The 17227-nt window shown below is 38.3% G+C and overlaps 2 protein-coding genes across 4 annotated transcripts in view; both read right to left on the bottom strand.

The window, feature by feature from the left end:
- LOC149052691 (uncharacterized) overlaps window positions 1-3852 on the bottom strand; it is a 7507-nt gene extending 3655 nt beyond the window's left edge. For 2 of the 3 annotated variants that reach the window (XR_016185755.1, XM_089203528.1), the window contains exon 1: window positions 1-3852. This exon is cut by the window's left edge and continues 2098 nt beyond it. Coding sequence is in view for 2 of the 3 variants with exons in the window: in XM_089203528.1 (XP_089059654.1) it covers window positions 1-3289 (3289 nt within the window). In the remaining variant the exon portion in view is untranslated. The other variant, XM_089203539.1, reaches the window with a different exon arrangement.
- Window positions 3853-7504: 3652 nt separating this feature from the next.
- On the bottom strand, window positions 7505-17227 carry LOC149052690 (neurotrypsin-like). The gene is made up of 4 exons (XM_089204538.1): window positions 17165-17227; window positions 11407-11750; window positions 11151-11300; window positions 7505-9455 (listed from the first exon to the last, which is right to left on the bottom strand). The coding sequence occupies exons 2-4, from the start codon at window positions 11717-11719 to the stop codon at window positions 9130-9132; spliced, it is 789 nt and encodes a 262-aa protein (XP_089060664.1). The 5' UTR covers window positions 11720-11750; window positions 17165-17227; the 3' UTR covers window positions 7505-9129.

Raw genomic sequence — 17227 nt, 5'->3', positions numbered from 1 at the left:
CACCTGTAAGAGTGTTCGTTAGGTCCGGGCCTTGTAACAGGTGTTTATTCAGAGACTCTCCCTTGAACTCTGCGGCACAGTCGAAAACAACGCGAATCTTAGTTGGTTTCTTCGGATGGTATACTCCGTGGTGTGGGATATACCAGACGTTTCGTTGTTCCGTATATGACGACGAAGAGGCGCTTTGTTTCACCTTTTCGGCAAAACCCTTCTCTATCATATTCTCCATGAAGGTGACATAGTCGTCACGGTATCTTCTGTCGGCCATGAATCTTCTTTTGAGTTGTAACAAGCGACGAAAGGCTGACTCACGGTTGTTAGGAAGAACAACACTCGGATTCTTCAGGGGCAGGGGTAGTTCATAGTGGCCATTTTCTAGTTGGGTAATTCCTTCCCTGGCGATGGCGAGGAATCTTCTGTCTTCTTTTGAAAGCCCCGATCCAGGAATAGAATTCTCTGAGAAGTCCCGTTCGAACATTCGTGTCACTGCGAAAGGATTTATTTCTTCTTTAGTTTGTGAATTGAGAACGAAGCTGCGGTTGCTACAGCGGCCAGTATCAACTTCATACGCAAGGATTCGATTACAAGACGACGCTAAATGTTCTCCACAGTTCGGCTGGATACCTTCTAACGGACTGACGGGACCAATTATTCCCCATCCTAGGAGAGTGCGGACGGCATAAGGGTCTTCTCCCTTACCCAAAATAACTTCTTTAGGCTTGATCGCCTTCGGACAGTTGCAGCCAATTAGCAATCCGATTTCCAAGCTTTCTTGATACGGCATAATCTTGTCTTTGATCTTTTGGAGATGTGGCCACACAGCTGCAACTTCGGGACTAGGAATCTGGTCTCTTCTTGATGGTATCTGGTCTCTGGAGTACGTCCTGGGTAGCTCGACTTGAACGCGCTGGTCTATCCTCTCAACTACCAGCCCATCCACTTTGCAAACGTTGATTTCTTCAATTCCAAGCATGGTACTGAGGATAAGTTTCGAATTAACTCCAGGGATTCCAAGCTTATCTTTCACGTCCGTTTTGATAAACGTCGTGTCACTAGCGTCATCCAATAACGCATAAACCTTGACTTTAAGTTCGGGGTGACTCTTACGAAACACATAGACTGGGATGATTAAAGAGTTCGTTACAATGCCTTGCCCACTCACAGCGCTACACACACCGACATTGGGGTTGGAGATTGTACTGTCGTCGTTCGCGACCTCTGCACTTACTTGATGACTTTGGACCGGATCGGGCCGATATGATTCAGGAGTATTCTGTTTGCTAGATCCTTCTTTATACGTAGGGTCATGAAGTGGAGTCGGATGCTGCCTACCGCATTTCTCGCAATTTAACCTAGCTCGACAGTTCTTCGATTGATGACCCCTTTTCAGGCATCCAAAGCAGAGGCCTTTCGATCTAACCAGTGCCAGGCGCTCGTCAATGCTCTTCCTGCTTAGTTCTCCGCACTTGTGAGGTGGGTGGTTACCACCGCAGAAGACGCATGAACTTTGCTGTTTCGGCTCTTGCTCTGCATCAGGCCTTCCTCTGCTCTCCCTAGGCGGGGTACGAGAGGAAAACGATGCAAAACTGTTTGCTCCCTGACTTCTCATTACTCGGCTTCTGTCAGGCGCCTTGTTTTTTCTACCTTTCAACGCTTCGGGAGAAAAAACCGGATCGTTTGCGAGATCTGCTTCTTCTCTGACAAATTCTACTAGATCGTGGAAGGATACCGTTCTCTCCGTTTTCTTCAGGACATCACGTGCTTGGCGACACCACCTGGAGCCTGACTTGAAGGGTAGTTTTGTGCTCACTTCCTGTAGTAACCTTGTTGAATTTAGATCTTCCATGTACTTCATGGACTGCATGGCTCCTTCACAACGGACAAGAAAATCAGAGAGATCTTGAAGACCGGAGCTATCTCCTTCGACGATCTGCGGCCAATTTCGCAATTTAGCCTTATAAGCTTCCGCTACTCGAAATGGGTTGCCGAAGCGCTGAGCCAAGAGCTTACGAGCTTCTTCATAACCTTGGTCAGAATCCCAGGTCAAGAAACCTTTTACGACTTCGTGGGCTTTGCCGGAAGTATACTTGCTCAAAAAATACAGTTTATCCTTTTCTGAGTCAACTTTCTTATCTATCATAGCATCGAAAGCAGCTATGAATGTCGGGTAATCGAAATAACTTCCTTTAAAGACAGGCGGTTCTTGAGAAGGAAGCGTACTGGCTCTTTGCTGGTTGACAATTAGAGCGCTTAATTCCGCTTGTTTCGCTTGGAGACTGACTATTTGTTTAAGAGTCGCTTCTTGATGTGTTGTCGGCTCGTCTCGCTTTGGAGCGAAATTGTTAACTTTACTAGCGGCTTCTGTTATTGGCGGCGTCAACGGTGCGAAAGGAAGTGCTTCCGGTCTCAACAATGAAGGTTCATGTTTTATGACAGTTTTTCCGACATCGAATTTAGCTTCGCGGAAACTTTGTTCGAATCTCTCATCAGATTTCATATCTTCGCGAACTATGCCATTTTTCACTTCTTCGTTCATAACCAATTTTATAGCTTCTTCTTCAGCATCTGCTAAGGCGATCTCCCTTTCCAGCTGAATTCTTCTTAAATTGGTTTCCTGATCCAGGTACTTCATTTCGACCTTTAGCTTCGCTGCTCTGGTCGCCGCCTCTACTCTCTTTGACATGACCGACGACCTAGAAGATCTTGAAGAACCTGAAACCCTTGACCTTCCAGAACGGCTTGATTCAGTTTCTTGCCTATTAGATTCGAATTTTTCATGCTCTCGTTGTTCGACTGAACGAAGGATTTCGGATAGTCGCACTCTACATTCGATAAACTCCCGATCGCACAAATCGAAATATCGGTAAGCGGCACCTTTAGCGCTTTCATCATCAAGTAACTCGTCATACGATCGGTATGCCTGGTTAAGTTCCTCTTTAATTACATCCAGGATTTGTCTTTCCTTTTCTAATTCTTCGGTACCCGGGTGGGAGTCGAGCAATGAGTAAATTCTTCCAACATGTTTACGCAATTTGTTTTCCACTTCTTGTTTCTTTAAAGCGCGAATTTCCAATTGATAGGCTCTGCCTTTGTCAGTCAAAGTCCGCTCGTGCGGTTCTCTCAAATTTGGAGGATCGTGTTTCCTGCCACGAGGACTATTGGCTTCGTCTAAACTAAGATCTCTTAAATCGCATAGTTCATTCGGAATTTCAACTTCTGCTTGTTCCTTCTCCAATGTGAGAATCTTTCGAACTGTAGCTCGAGGCGATCGACTACCACTATCGCTCATTCTCAACGAATTTTAATTCCAGCCAAAGGCGTCAATTGGTGATATTTTACTGTTGCGGCAAACGAACATCAAGGCTCGATGAAATACCAAGAAAATCGTGACCGGAGAAAAATGCCAACCAAATCCAGGGAATATATTACAGGGATATAACTTTAATCAATCTCGTAAACTGTAAACGAATTAAAAAAGGGACTTATATAATAGATTGTATTCAATTAAACACGTGGCGACTTAACAGCGTAAATGAATCTAACATAATAAAAGAACTAACAAATGAACCAAATGCTACGGCAAACACGAAATATATTTACAAATAAGGACGAAAGAGCTTGCTCGAAACGAGATAAACAACAAAAAAGCGAAAACAACTTACATATCAGTCCCTATACGCCGGTGGCTTGAAATCACACTTTATAAATTAACTTTGTATGCACTCCGAACATGAACAGGCGATTAATGAAAGCGGGCGAGAAAAACTATTTAAAGGAATCAAATGGCACAAAGGCCAACTGTAACGCAAATGTCACGCAAGTTCGAAAGTCACGCATTTACAGTGTGTTTTCTTACTAATCGTACTGTACTATTTCGCAGTTTCGAAAGCAGAATCCTGAAGATACTCTCGTTCTTTTGTTATTTCTTTCCCACTCTCTCGTGTAATCAGACTTATCTCCGTGAGGGAAGAACCTTCATTTTTTAATTTTTTTCCCAGTTTTGTCATTAGTACGTGAGCTGTTGTTATCTGAAAGCAGAGCCCTTCCTTTTTTTTTTTACCTGGTTCTGTCTCTCTTGGGTAGTCAGTTCTGTTTGGGCTGTTGATATCTGATGGCAGAACCTTTCCCTTTTTTTCACCTGGTTCTGTCTCTTTTGGGTAGTCAGTCCTATTTGGGCTGTTGTTATCTGAAGGCAGAACCTTTCCCTTTTTTTCACCTGGTTCTGTCTCTCTTGGGTAGTCAGTCCTATTTGGGCTGTTGTTATCTGAAGGCAGAACCTTTCCTTTTTTTCCACCTGGCTCTGTCTCTCTTGGGTAGTCAGTAGTCAGTCCTATTTGGGCTGTTGTTATCTGAAGGCAGAACCTTTCCCTTTTTTTTCACCTGGTTCTGTCTCTCTTGGGTAGTCAGTCCTATTTGGACTTTTGTTATCTGAAGGCAAAATCTTTCCTTTTTTTTTATTTGGTTCTGTCTCTCTTTGGGAGTTGTTTCATTTTAGACTATGCGTTTTCATCTTATGACAAACTAATTTTGAATTGCGACATAATTAAATTTACTTGTCTTGATTTTTTTCCTTTGCAGATTTAATTGAACGTTAACCGCGAAAAGTAGTGATGAAAAAGCAGTTTGTTTTAATAAAAAAAGATAGTTTTCCTGTTTAGATGACCAACCAACCTTAACTTAATTACACATCATAAGTGCACGTTCCGTTGACTGGTAATTTTTACGTCGATGTTGTGTTTGCCTTGGTGGTGTCTGTCCTCAAATCCCGTGATGTTTCAATTAAAAATAAATAACGAATTTAGGAATAAATTTACCAACGAGTAAAATACCTCTTCTCGTAACGTATTAAATTGCATTTACATTTCCAACTCTTGCTTCAGACACGAGATGTAAAATCGGTCATAGATTGTAAAAGAGATTTGTGAGTAACGAAATGAGCCTTATCCCTCTGACAAACAACAGGGTGAAATCACGACATTTGCGTGGTCTAAGAAACAAAACACCGAGAGCAAATTAATATATAGAAAAAATAGGAAAAACTTTTGGGCTGTGGTGCATTTTTAGTGAGAATATTACCTTAGTGTTTCGCTGAGCTTAGCATACATGTTTAAAAACCTTTCATATTGCATTTTTTTTGTACAAGTTAAGGAAATAAGAGATGCTTAAAAGTTGGACACCAGAAACTATCACTTTAACGTTGACCATAATTTTTCTTTCTACTCTATCGCGAGGAAAATGCTTCATCAACATTTTACTTGAAACATTTGGAAACCTGTCTCTCAAAACTTCACGTCAGAAAGCAATCCATCTTTGTTTCAGCCGTGAAAGGAAGTGATATATAAGCATACAGTAAAAACTTGCACCTGCCGTTTTCTTTTCAAATATCTCTTCTGCACTGATTTCCTGCTACTTTTAATGAATGGGAGTATTTCCTTCCGAATTACTGACAACTTCTTGTTTATCGCCTGAGGTTATGATTCAAAATCCACGTCTTAGATTAACGTTATCTACAACACCTTTTTAAAAAATGAAACAAAAGCACACGACGTATTTTTGTCATTAAGACAATTTTGTTTTATTTACTGAGCTGTTAACGTAAATTGGCCTCCTTAAAAAGTTTTAAAGCTGACGTTTCGAACGTTAGCTCTTTGTCCTTATTATTCCTTCTACAATTTGTTTTTTAATTATTTCTTCCACCTAACTGCAGATTAAAATAAAAGTGCTGCTCAGATGGTGACTGTAATAAAACTTAAAACACCAATCTCTAACTTGAGAACCGCCCCTATGTTTTAACAGCAATAAAACGAGAATACGGTAACAAAAAGAAATATATGTAGATCCTTATAAAGATAAATAGCAATAATTTTTTGGTTGTGTTCCATCATCAATGTAAATAATCTTTTACTCTTTCTTTTACTCTTTCCTTGAGCTCAGCGTGATACAAAGGTGAACGGAGTTCTTGTTATTAAAACGAAACAAAGAGTGTTTATTGCACTCATAGCCAGAAATTCCGAACCAAAGTGGATGGTGCTTATTTCCGTTACGCGCCAGCGCACATGACAGCCTGTCGAGAAAGCTAGCGTGTGATTGGTTCATGGCGTCGCACGAGAAACCTTTTAGAGGGTACTTGTTGATGTTAAATGCCATCTCATTCACGAGTGCCGACTCTGACCAGCCAAAGAAACTAATCAAGTACGGAAGATCAACTTATTGGGAGTCGAAAGGCTCGTCGAAAGACGGGAAAGAAATGAAACGGTAAGTGTTTAGTCGTAGTTCCTGTCTTCGCACGTGCGCGCTTGTGTTTATATTTTTTTTAATGAATTCAGTCGAAATCAGCGCAGGTTTTTTTGCCTTTCATTTAATTAGATAGAATACTTAGTTGGCTTGGAAGGGCTTCTCGCTTTACGAAGCCTCGTGGGAGGCAGAGGAGGGTATCTTACCGCGATGCGTGGAGTTATTCAACAGGCCAAGCCCGGACGTTGCAATAATTCATGAAAATGTGTGTTTTTTTAGGGTGGCCGTCGAACGGCACTTGAAATCGCGGTCACGTTGGCCTGTAAGGTTGTTTTTTTGGGGGGAACATTTTTCGTTTCTTGTTTGCTGGTAAGGGAGTGTCTAGGGAGGGATGGACATTTTTTGAAAAAGATGATTTCAATGCTGCTTATTTTCCTCTTGGGTGGGATTCCTGGGTGAATTCTCATGGCCAAGGAATGGAGATTTTTTTACCTTATGACGGTTAGAACGTTTATTTCTTGGTCCCCAAAGAAGTATGAAATGGGTATGGGTGGGATTTCTACTGTGTTGCCAACAGCATATCAGGAGAACATTTCTTTTGATGTCATTAAAGTGGTTCTAAATGATTGAATTATGAAGAGCTACTTTATAAAAATTAATTATGGCAATTGAACTGAGCAGAGTGCAATTGGGTCTGTAATCATACACGCGATTTCAAAATAAAGGAAATACTATCCTGATATGCTCTTTTCAGATTAAATAAAGACTATATGACTTTTGCATGAGACAGTGGAAAACATTCTATACACGCGCAATTAGGAATTTCTGGTTATGACTGGCTCATTAGGTGCAAAACCCCATTATTACGTATTTTACGCCGCAACGTATCGTATCCTTAGACAAGTCTGTGCTTTAATTCTTCTCGTTCGTCAGCTAATTACTGTAATTCCGGAGATCATCTGTAAAGACAAAAATTTTTTTATTCTTTGCAAAATAACACTTGCCTGGCAGCAATGTCTTATTATTACCAGTCATATGTAATTTGGGTATGATTGAATACGCCCGCCTAGACGAACAATAAAAACTTGTCATTTCAAAGCCTGCGCATTTCATAACCTTTACTATATATTTTCAAATGCTTCGATAGTATTACGTTTTACAGTAGTATCGCCATATAAGCACACTTCATGTTAAGCTTCTCGTGCATCACCGCATAAAGGTGTCTGCCAAGTAAAAGCTATGTATTTCAAATGTGAAATTACGCAAAAAATAGTCCAAAGTCACATTTAATTTTTTTTCATAGTAACACTAACATGTACAGCAACTATATTATATTACTATCAAAGGTATACAAATTAGTCATTCAAAGATAAGAATAACAAGGCTAATTTCCATGAACACAAAAGATTGCTAATCATGCTTATTATTAGGTCTATGGCAACCCCTCCTTGTTGCTTATTAAATTCGTTTATCTACATGTATTATCTCGCTATTTCCCGCACTGAGTCCTCTTGGAGACTTACTTATCATTACGTAAATTAAATCATAGCGTTGCCCGTACTGAACCTTCAAACAGTACTCCTTTTACACGATACACCTTTTATCGCAAATTTGTTGCGTAAACTACTGATAACGGTATGTTACATGAGACTATTTTTAAAGAGACAGTCTTAACAAAGTTTAAGCCTCCTAAAGCTCTCGTAGCTCCTGTTCAACAAACTCTTGCTTGTTAAATATTATGATAATTATTATCACCATCATTTCTATCTTTCATATTATCTCTTCCTTTTGCTTTCGATCTTTAGGTCTTATACGAAATATACTCCACAGAATAACTGGAATGGCTTTGTTTCTATTTTTTTCGGGTGCTTGTGCCAAAAAAGAAACAAAATTCCATAAAATACGGAAAAAAAGAGATATACGTCTACAGCGTTGTCGCTAATGTGTTTGAACACCTATAGAGAAATGTGGTCATTGTTCAAAATACCCCACGAATAATGATTTACCGAAATTGTTGGTACACCTTGACTGCCGTAAAATACTTAAATATGTGTATTCGGTAGTTATCTCATTTTGGCGGAGTGTACCAAATACGTAAACAGTGCCTCTCGCGCGCGCTAATTGGCTGGTTCGGAAGTAATTAGCAAGTACTGTTTGCCTCCGAGCATACTTGTTGATCTTGCATATGTTAGTCATCTTGCGTTGCTAATTTTTGAACCGAGATCAAAAACTAGCCACGTGATGCATATTCAAAAGGTGAGCAATAACTATTATCGGTATTATGTTACATGGGGTTTGATTTTTCATACAACCCTCTTGCACGAGAAATTGTTGATGCAATTTGTCTTGTGTAACACCACCTTTATAAGAAAGGAGAGTCAAGAGAAAATGAAAACACGTAACTTTCTCATCCTTAATTAAGATTTTAAAAAAAGTAGATTCTTTCATTTCCTTTATGAGTAAACTTTAATAGTTTCCTCTTGCCTAGTATAGTCCTTACTTTGATGGAACAAGCCGTAACTTTTCCATTAGTTACTATTCATTACATGTATATATACGCTTACATTTTAAAAGATCGTAGGCTACATCGTTCAGGGGTAGTTGTGATAGGTATAGAAGCAGTTTTTACATACATAATCTTTACGATTGCGTTTTTAACTGCTTCGGTAATTCGACTTTTAACGATTATTTCTGATTCCTTACTAAAGTGTGATCACAGCCCGAATGAATACAGTTTATATTCTCTTCGGTCACTAGAAAACTCCACCTAGAAACAAAAAGCTAGTATGTTGTCAATATGAGCATGCTACAATAAGTTCGTGCATTGTAATGCCACGAAATGACTTGTAGCAAAAAAAAATTTGATGCAAGTCACCTTTTTTGTTTGCGACCAGTCTAATTGTTGCACACCACACCAGCATCCTCACCATGGCTACAGTTTTCGATTTCCCAACCAGGGAACGTACATCGAGATAACATTGCCTCTCCCCCTTGGCAGTAGACCTCATCCATCCAGACTGGGTCAGAACCCTGACCGTATTCAGCGCAACAACTAGCCCGAGATGCACCAGAGAAGCCAAGCTGACTACACACCACATTTGCTTCGTTGATTGTCCAGTGATCATCACACACTGTGCCCCACTGCCCGTTGTGATAAACCTCTACGCGGCCGTAGTTTGCTCCACCGCCCATTAAACGGATAGGAGCGTTCTCATTAGTGGCTGTGTAATCAACATACAAATGACTAAGTGCTGGAGGTCTCTGAAATCAAACTGAGCTCGATTGTGCTTGAATCATTTAAATTAGGCTTTAAATCATCCGAGGAACGGACTCGGGAAAGCTGTGGAAATCATGCTTAACCCTTTAACTCCCAAGATCTTATTGTCAATTCTCCCCTCTAGCTATTACAGATTTCCTTATAAACTAGTCATAAGAATTTGGCGGTAGATGAGAATAACACAAACCTGCCTGCTAAGTTTGAGTGTTCTCATCGCCTGTTTGCCGGATAATGTAGGGTATTATAGGGAGAAGTGTCGAGTTAATCTCTTCTGGGAGTTAAAGGGTTTAACTCGATCTCAATGTATTTGTTTTAAAATAATATCAATACACTGCACTCCCCGATAGTGAAAAGGGGTCAAATAACCTCCACTACTTATCATAAAGTCTTAGTACCCTACACATAACAGTTTTTTTCGATTGAAGCTGAAACCATGGCTTCAAACAAGCATTTTCCTTTTTGATTCTTGTCCGATCATTTTTGCATTTAGCTGCCCAGAGCACACGAATAGTTGTCAAGGAAACGGCTGCCTATGTGAAATGAAAAGTTTCACTGTACGATTAACAATAAGCTTAAAGCAGAACTCAAAATTGTTCAATTACAATTCAGGAGTATTTAGCTGCCCAGAGCACACGAATAGTTGTCAAGGAAACGGCTGCCTATGTGAAATGAAAAGTTTCACTGTACGATTAACAATAAGCTTAGAGCAGAACTCAAAATTGTTCAATTACAATTCAGGAGTATGAACTTTTGATTGCAATAAGACATTGCATGTGTTTCCTGAGAAGTCTGTGACATAATTGACGGCAGGGTGAACCACCAATGATCTTTCTCCTGGCTTTCAAACTACGTTTATATTTCTTTCTCTCTCCCTCTCTCTCTCCCTATATACATACATACATACATACATACATACATATATATATATATATATATATATATAAATATTATGAGAGGAAAAAACGACGCAACTACATATCCCGACAAGCCTGTTTCGTGAATCGCTTCACTCTTCAGGGGTTTAAACCCAAGCAAGAGCAATAGCAAATTTCGTTGGCAAAAGAAGTTATCACCGAGAAGCCATGAAAGAAGTAACCGTGGAGAAGACCTGGCTGCAAATATATCAAGATGTCAAAATTCCAAATTACATACAGAATGACAGAAATAGGGACATTTAGCCAAAACGAACCGCTTTAGCGGTTTAGAGTATTTTTGCTGTTGTTGCTGCTGCCGTTTTTAACTGCACTTACGTAGTTTTTAATAATTTTATAAGACAAGCTGAGGTTGCTTACAGTGTTCAAATATTGTACCGATTAAAATATACTGAGAAGCAGATTGTCGCGGCAATAGGTCTTCCCTACCCACAAAGAATGTAAAAGATAAGAAGAGGAAGTGTAAGGATATAAAGGAAGAGGGATCCATCAAGTGGATACTAAAAAAGTATTGATGACAAACAATGCAAATGCTGCACAACAGGCAATTGTTTGTGTAAATATTTTTAACTCAATCACATTTTACATTTCAAACTGAAATGATCTAAGGGCCAGTAATGATTGTTTACGTTTTTTAATGTGGAGTTTGCTCTAAGAGGATAAAGGCCAAAAACTTAAACATCGATTTTCATGATGAATTAAGGTACCTTCTGTTTTCATGTCGCAGTAAGCGAATACAATCTTTTCAGGTATGATGGAGTAAATCCAGTAACTCGCACTAACCGCTTGCCCTCCTTCACTTGTTTTAATCTCTTTACACGTTTCAGCCGGAAGTTCTGGAACGGACCCGAGAGGCACTGAAAAACAACGGATTGCTTCTTGTTTACATGTATAATTTATCATTCCATAATACATGCTTAATTTTTTATTTTCTTTTTTCTAACTTTAACATTAAGGTCTCACCTCTCTTCATGTCTTTTCTGAAATAATATCGTTCAAAGTTTGGTACAAAATCTTCTGGTCTGGCTTCCTTGGTACGGTTGCTCAATTCGCAAATGTCTTCGGAAAAGACGTAGTTAAAACTCTGGCATCTGATGTCTTGGTAACATTCCCGTAAACACAAATCACCGCGAGCCGCTTTTATGATCTTTTTGAAGATATGTCCTTGGAGCATCATACCCAAGATCGACACTTCTCCTTTGGCTTTGCCATCTTGAGAACTTGCATCTAAGAATTTTGAACTTACAACTATCAACAGTAGCAGGGTAAGGGCCATCTTGCTCCACTCAGCAGCTTGATGACAATTGCTGGCGATAAAAGTATCAGAAGATTCGGCTGATGGAAAATTTTGCCAGGTCGCTGACACTTAGTGGAAGGAGGAAACAAGATTATTTAAAGATTTATTTATTGTTTGCGAAGAACATATTTAGGGAGCGCCAACAGTTTTTTAAAGCCAAATAAAACAATCTTCTGCCAATTTAAGATTAATAAACGACCTTCAGGAAACCGCAACGGTGACACCAGGGAGAACGTGGCCAAACAAAAGATCTACTTCGCAGAACAATATCTCAGCACGTACGTTTTTAGCTTTGTACATTTCTCATTCCTTTGAAATACAACAGAGTGAAAAGACATTGCGTGATCTGAGAACCAAAACACCGAGGGTAAATTAATTTAATTTCCATTTAAAAGTGAACGATGCTCCCATACAATATGCCGAATTTGAGATTTGCGACCTTGAGAGACAGTTGACGAATCCAGCCATTCGCTAAAAATTAATTCTACGATCAAACCACGTCTTTCTCAGCGTTGCAGTTCTCACAACGTAAGGTCCCTCTAAACGATACTAACCCTTCCTGAAGGGCACTTGAAGAAGAAAACAAAAAATTCCCAAAAAAAACAAAACAAAAGAATTGTCGTTCTCAATATCCAGGGAATTTTCGAGAGCAACCTTGTCGACATAAGTGTATCAATATACATATACAGTCACCCAGAGCCTAACCGTTTTTCAAAACATTAAACATAACTAAGATAAATTAGATAGAGTGTGATTAAAATTTGACAAACATTTAAAGCTATCGCTTTAAATAACAAGAATTTACATTCCGTTTAAGCCAAAAGGTTTTACTTCAAACTACTAGCAAAAACAGCCTTACCAGTAGCAAATGTCTTCTCCCCAGAAGAACTGCTTATTTCTTTTGCTACGCGCCTTTTCTGGTTATCAGATATGAAATAGGTCTTGAGTATCGACTAGCTGGTCTTTAAAACCTGATATAAAAGGTGTATTTCAAACGGGTTTGGGTAAACAAGCGTCCCTTAATTAAGCTAATTGCGCTGTTTTTGACGTTGTTTCTTTAGGCAAACACCAAATCCAACAAATTATATAATTTTTTTTGGTTGAATGAAGTTGGATAAGAACATCAAAACTTCTTAATTTATTGGCATAAGTGCGAAGAAAGTTAAAATAGTTTACGTATAATAGTAAGAAGCAGGTAAGAATGCTCTGGTTCTTTCCTCATGTGGATGAAACTGAAGCAAATACTAGTTTATCTAATTCATTATGCCAATTATTCAAATTAAATGAACTTGTCTGCTTAATTTGACGGTCATTGTGGCTGCCATGGGCGCTTTTCAGCAATAAACGCGACTTAATGATATATTCTATTGGCTGTGGTCCAACTTCGGTGAGAGTTCTTCCTTTTGTGTTTCGTTGTGACAAAAAGATTAAACAAAATGCGATGTAAATTTACTGATATGCCAAATACTTAAAAGCTGTTGCTAAATATTTTTTAGCATGACGGTTTTTAATGAGTCATCGACAGTGTAGTTCAAATAAAATAATGGAGCTGCAAATATAACTTTCTTTCTTTCGTTATACACACTGTCTTGAAATTTGCTTACGTCCTTTTCGCATTACTAATAGTTCATTGAATTGTCCTCTGTCTTGTCTCAAGAAACCTTAAATCAACTCGTAATAATGATTCGAAATTATTTCAAAAGTTCCTATTCTTGTAAAATCGTTCGATCTTCTTCCCAGGGCTTCGTCACCACAAGTTAGACAGGAAGCACAACGTTTTCCGTCCCGGTATGATAAAATCATCCCGACAATTTGTGCACGATGAAACATTTAGCCAGCTTCACGCATTCTGTGGGAGTTTTAAAACATTTTTTTTAGGCGCACTTTTACCAGAATTAACAATTCATTTCTCCCCTATTACTTAACATAGTAAATGTTTTGTTCAAGATGACAGACAAGGCAGATAACAGAAACTTTTTATGTCTTTTTATGAGCAAAAAAATGACGTCTTTAATAAATTATCTCATATATTTTTCCAGCTTGCCTAATTCTTCGGTGGAATTTGCTCGAATTTTGAAGTTACGCTCATAATTGTTTAAGTTCTTATTAGACATGACATGCCACGGAAAAATAGCTCAATAATTTCGAACTTCAATTCAATTAAAGAAATAAAACGTTGGAAAAATTGTGTGATCCACATTGCTAGTCCTCAAGTCTCTATTGTTAAATTTGCAATTGTATTAGTCTCGATGCACGAATGGTTCAATTTCTGAAATTGAAAACTGTCAAACAATCTTTAGAACTTATGCACGGAGGAACATTTTTATTTGTTTTGTATCTGAGGCGAAGAACTGTACATAGATTAAAAAAAAAGTTCCAGTAAAGAACAGTGAAATTGTTTCAAAGACAGCTTTCAAGACATGGGTTTTGCCTAAGTTAAGAGGCTTGCATTTTTCAGGGAATTTATTCAGCGTCGCTCTTAAGGCCCTGTTTACTATTCAAGTTGTTATCAGATAGTTGTCTTTTGACTGTCGACTGGTCTCATTCGCGTTTTCAACGATATAGAGAATACTTTATTTAGGCAGGCGATAAATTAAATCGTGCTATTTTTTGCAATTACGACTAGACCAAACTGTTCGACTGAAGTTCATGTAGACTTATTTTCCATCGATTACAATTCATCTTTCGTTAAATGTGATTCACTGGCGCCTTGAAACGAAGTAAGTAGGTAAATATGTAGAATATGGAACTAGCAATCAAGGAGATGCAGATGATAGAAATACAGAATATTGTGGTGAAACTTGCGCGATTTACTTTACGAAGCATCATGTTATAGTCTTCATCCTGAACTTTTCATCTTACACTTAACGAAGGGTAAATTATGATTTTCTTGGTTTTTGCTTAAGCATTCATGAAATAATCAGTTCGGGAAGTTGAACGCTGACTACCATGCAATACTGCTTCCGTTGAAGGAAAACAACTCAAGGCCGCTCAGAAACTGGCATTACATCGTCGTTTTACAATCGATAACAGAATCCTTGGAATCTTTTAGCCATCACGGGAACATTACAGCATTTAGGTTTTTAAAATCATATAGGAACAATAAGCAGCAGGCTCGTATAACTTCAAGGTGGTAAGACATCCAATAAATTTTATTCGTACCTTGAAGTATGAGTTGCCTCTATTTCATTTTCTACGGTCTTCTTAAGGACAGGTGTCTATAAGGAAACGGTTGCCAAATCCTTTTTTTTATTATAACTCTACTTTTGGTGTGCTGTCTTGTAACAAAATAAATAAAAAAAGAGAAATTGCAGGTTCCGCGTAACTTAACGAGCCCACCGAGGAGATTACGGGAAAACGGAGAAAAATTAACACTGCATTCATTTGCAGATTTTTTCCTATCTGAGAACATAGGTATTTAGGATAAAATTCTTTGTCTCAATTCCGCGCTCAGAAATTTCCTCGTGATTTCAGCTGAGATAAAGGAGGTTAACACATAAAATGCTTGGGACAAGACAAATTTGAGTAAAGTTTTTTAATTGTTTTTGTTCATGTCGTTGTTACCGCTGCTATATTTTAAATTCCCAACTTTATGTATAATACGGGTCCTAGATAAATAGCTCTGGCCATCTCCCTCCCAAAAACGGTAAAAAAGGGAGAAACAAGAACAAAAATTGGCAGCATCGAGCATCACTTGTCTTTTGTGAAGACACAAGGTTTGTAGAGAGCATTTTCGTGTGTTTTGTTTCTCCTGAGCGATATTGTTTTAGGGGAGATAGAACAAAAGCCATCACTAAAAGCCATACGCAAATTTTTCTCAAGTTCCTTTTCTATTTCATGATCGATAAGTTATAAAAAAAATTCATTTTTCTTGATAAACCTTTTTTATATAAATAAGGTTGTACTCATAAGTGAATCGAAGGATAAAAAATGATTCGCCATCTGCGACCCACCTTTTCCAAAAGTCAAGTTAGTCAATAATGCATTCCAGGCTATGAACATGAAAAATGAAACAAACTCCATGCCTGCTTCAAAGTAACAGTTTTCCGTTTCTACCCCACGCGTATGGCGCAGGTATTAAGTTGATCACAAGCTCCTAGCAGTGGATTAAGCTTCCAAAATTAGCCTGTTTTTATGAAAGAAACCATACTATGGAAGTCAATCAAAACATAAAAAACAATTCAAAATTCTTGGGGCTATCAAGTCTATGTGGAAAGTAATAGAAATGTCGCAGATAGATGTTACCCGCTTCCCTCGATGGAGAGAAGTGGGTCTCACAGGAATATCTTTACAAGTTAACATACTTATTAGACATTGAAATTAGTCCTTAGAACAACATTGTAAAAATGTTGATCTATTTCTTTAGAAGGTCTAATTGACGGCAAAAAACCCCCAGGAAAAGCAGATATTTAGACGTTAAGTTCTCTTGGACTTTTTAATTAAATTTGACAGATGAAGAATATTTTCGGCATATTTATCCAGCATATTTTTTATTCATTCCTATCGAAAGATAAACACCTTGGAAAACTTATCATGCTTTTAATATTTGTCGTATGGCAATTTTGCTAATAATAGACATTTAATCGAAAGAAAAGTCATGTTCCCGTTTCAAGTCCGCTTTCATTTGTCAGTGTTTGGAGTTAAATACGCAGACGTGTTATTTTCATCAAACTTCGCTCCTAAAATTGTCTGAAAGAGTTGATAATCAACCCTGATACAAAGCTTTTTAGCGCACGGATATCTCCCTCCATTAGGTGTTCTTAAACTGCCCATAGAAAAACGAATGTCCATTCAGAAACGTTGGTTTTAGATGTGAAGTGACGACGACTCGACCTCGACAAAAACTTCAGAAGAAATAATGTATTCTTATTGAGCGAGAAAAATAATACGATCTTTGACAAGTTGGCTAATTAGCATTTACAAGCTGCTGCTTATCCTCATCTTATATAAAACAAAAATCCCGATGATTGTTGAAACCCTTTATTTATCTGCTAAGTCCAATAACCAAAAGGGCAAGAAAGATTCAAACATAAAGTTTCCAAACTATATCCGATGAATAATCCTTTCTAATACATCAAACATTTTGGACGGAGTTGAAACTTCAGCGACCTTTTGGTAATTTTTGTGGTAAACAGAGCAAAATATTGTTTGCCAGAGCTTTCGTGTTGCATAGAGATAAACATTTAAAGGTTCGGTTAGTAATCCCCGAGTATTGATAATCTGCTTTCGTTGAAAAAAATCCTGACTTAGTTTACTTTTAAAATCGCACCATATCCTTATTTGGGAATGAAGCCAACCTTTTTCTTTTGCTATGTAGAATTAAAGGAGCCGCGGGTAAATATCCTTTTCGTAAAGAATATGGATTTTCCAGGGAGAGTATTACTCAAATAACCCATCAAGGTTTTCGATATGATCAACTCTTACCTCTCAAGATGCAAAGCTCTTTGGTCCCTTACTGCTTTCGAGGTAAAAGTGCTTTCTTTTATA

The sequence above is a fragment of the Pocillopora damicornis genome, chromosome 1, assembly GCF_964200805.1.
Source record: "Pocillopora damicornis chromosome 1, jaPocDami1.2, whole genome shotgun sequence".
NCBI classification, from domain to species: domain Eukaryota; kingdom Metazoa; phylum Cnidaria; class Anthozoa; order Scleractinia; family Pocilloporidae; genus Pocillopora; species Pocillopora damicornis.
The sequence above is the reverse complement of the archived record's forward strand: the minus strand, read 5'-3'. Positions and strand labels throughout refer to the sequence as shown.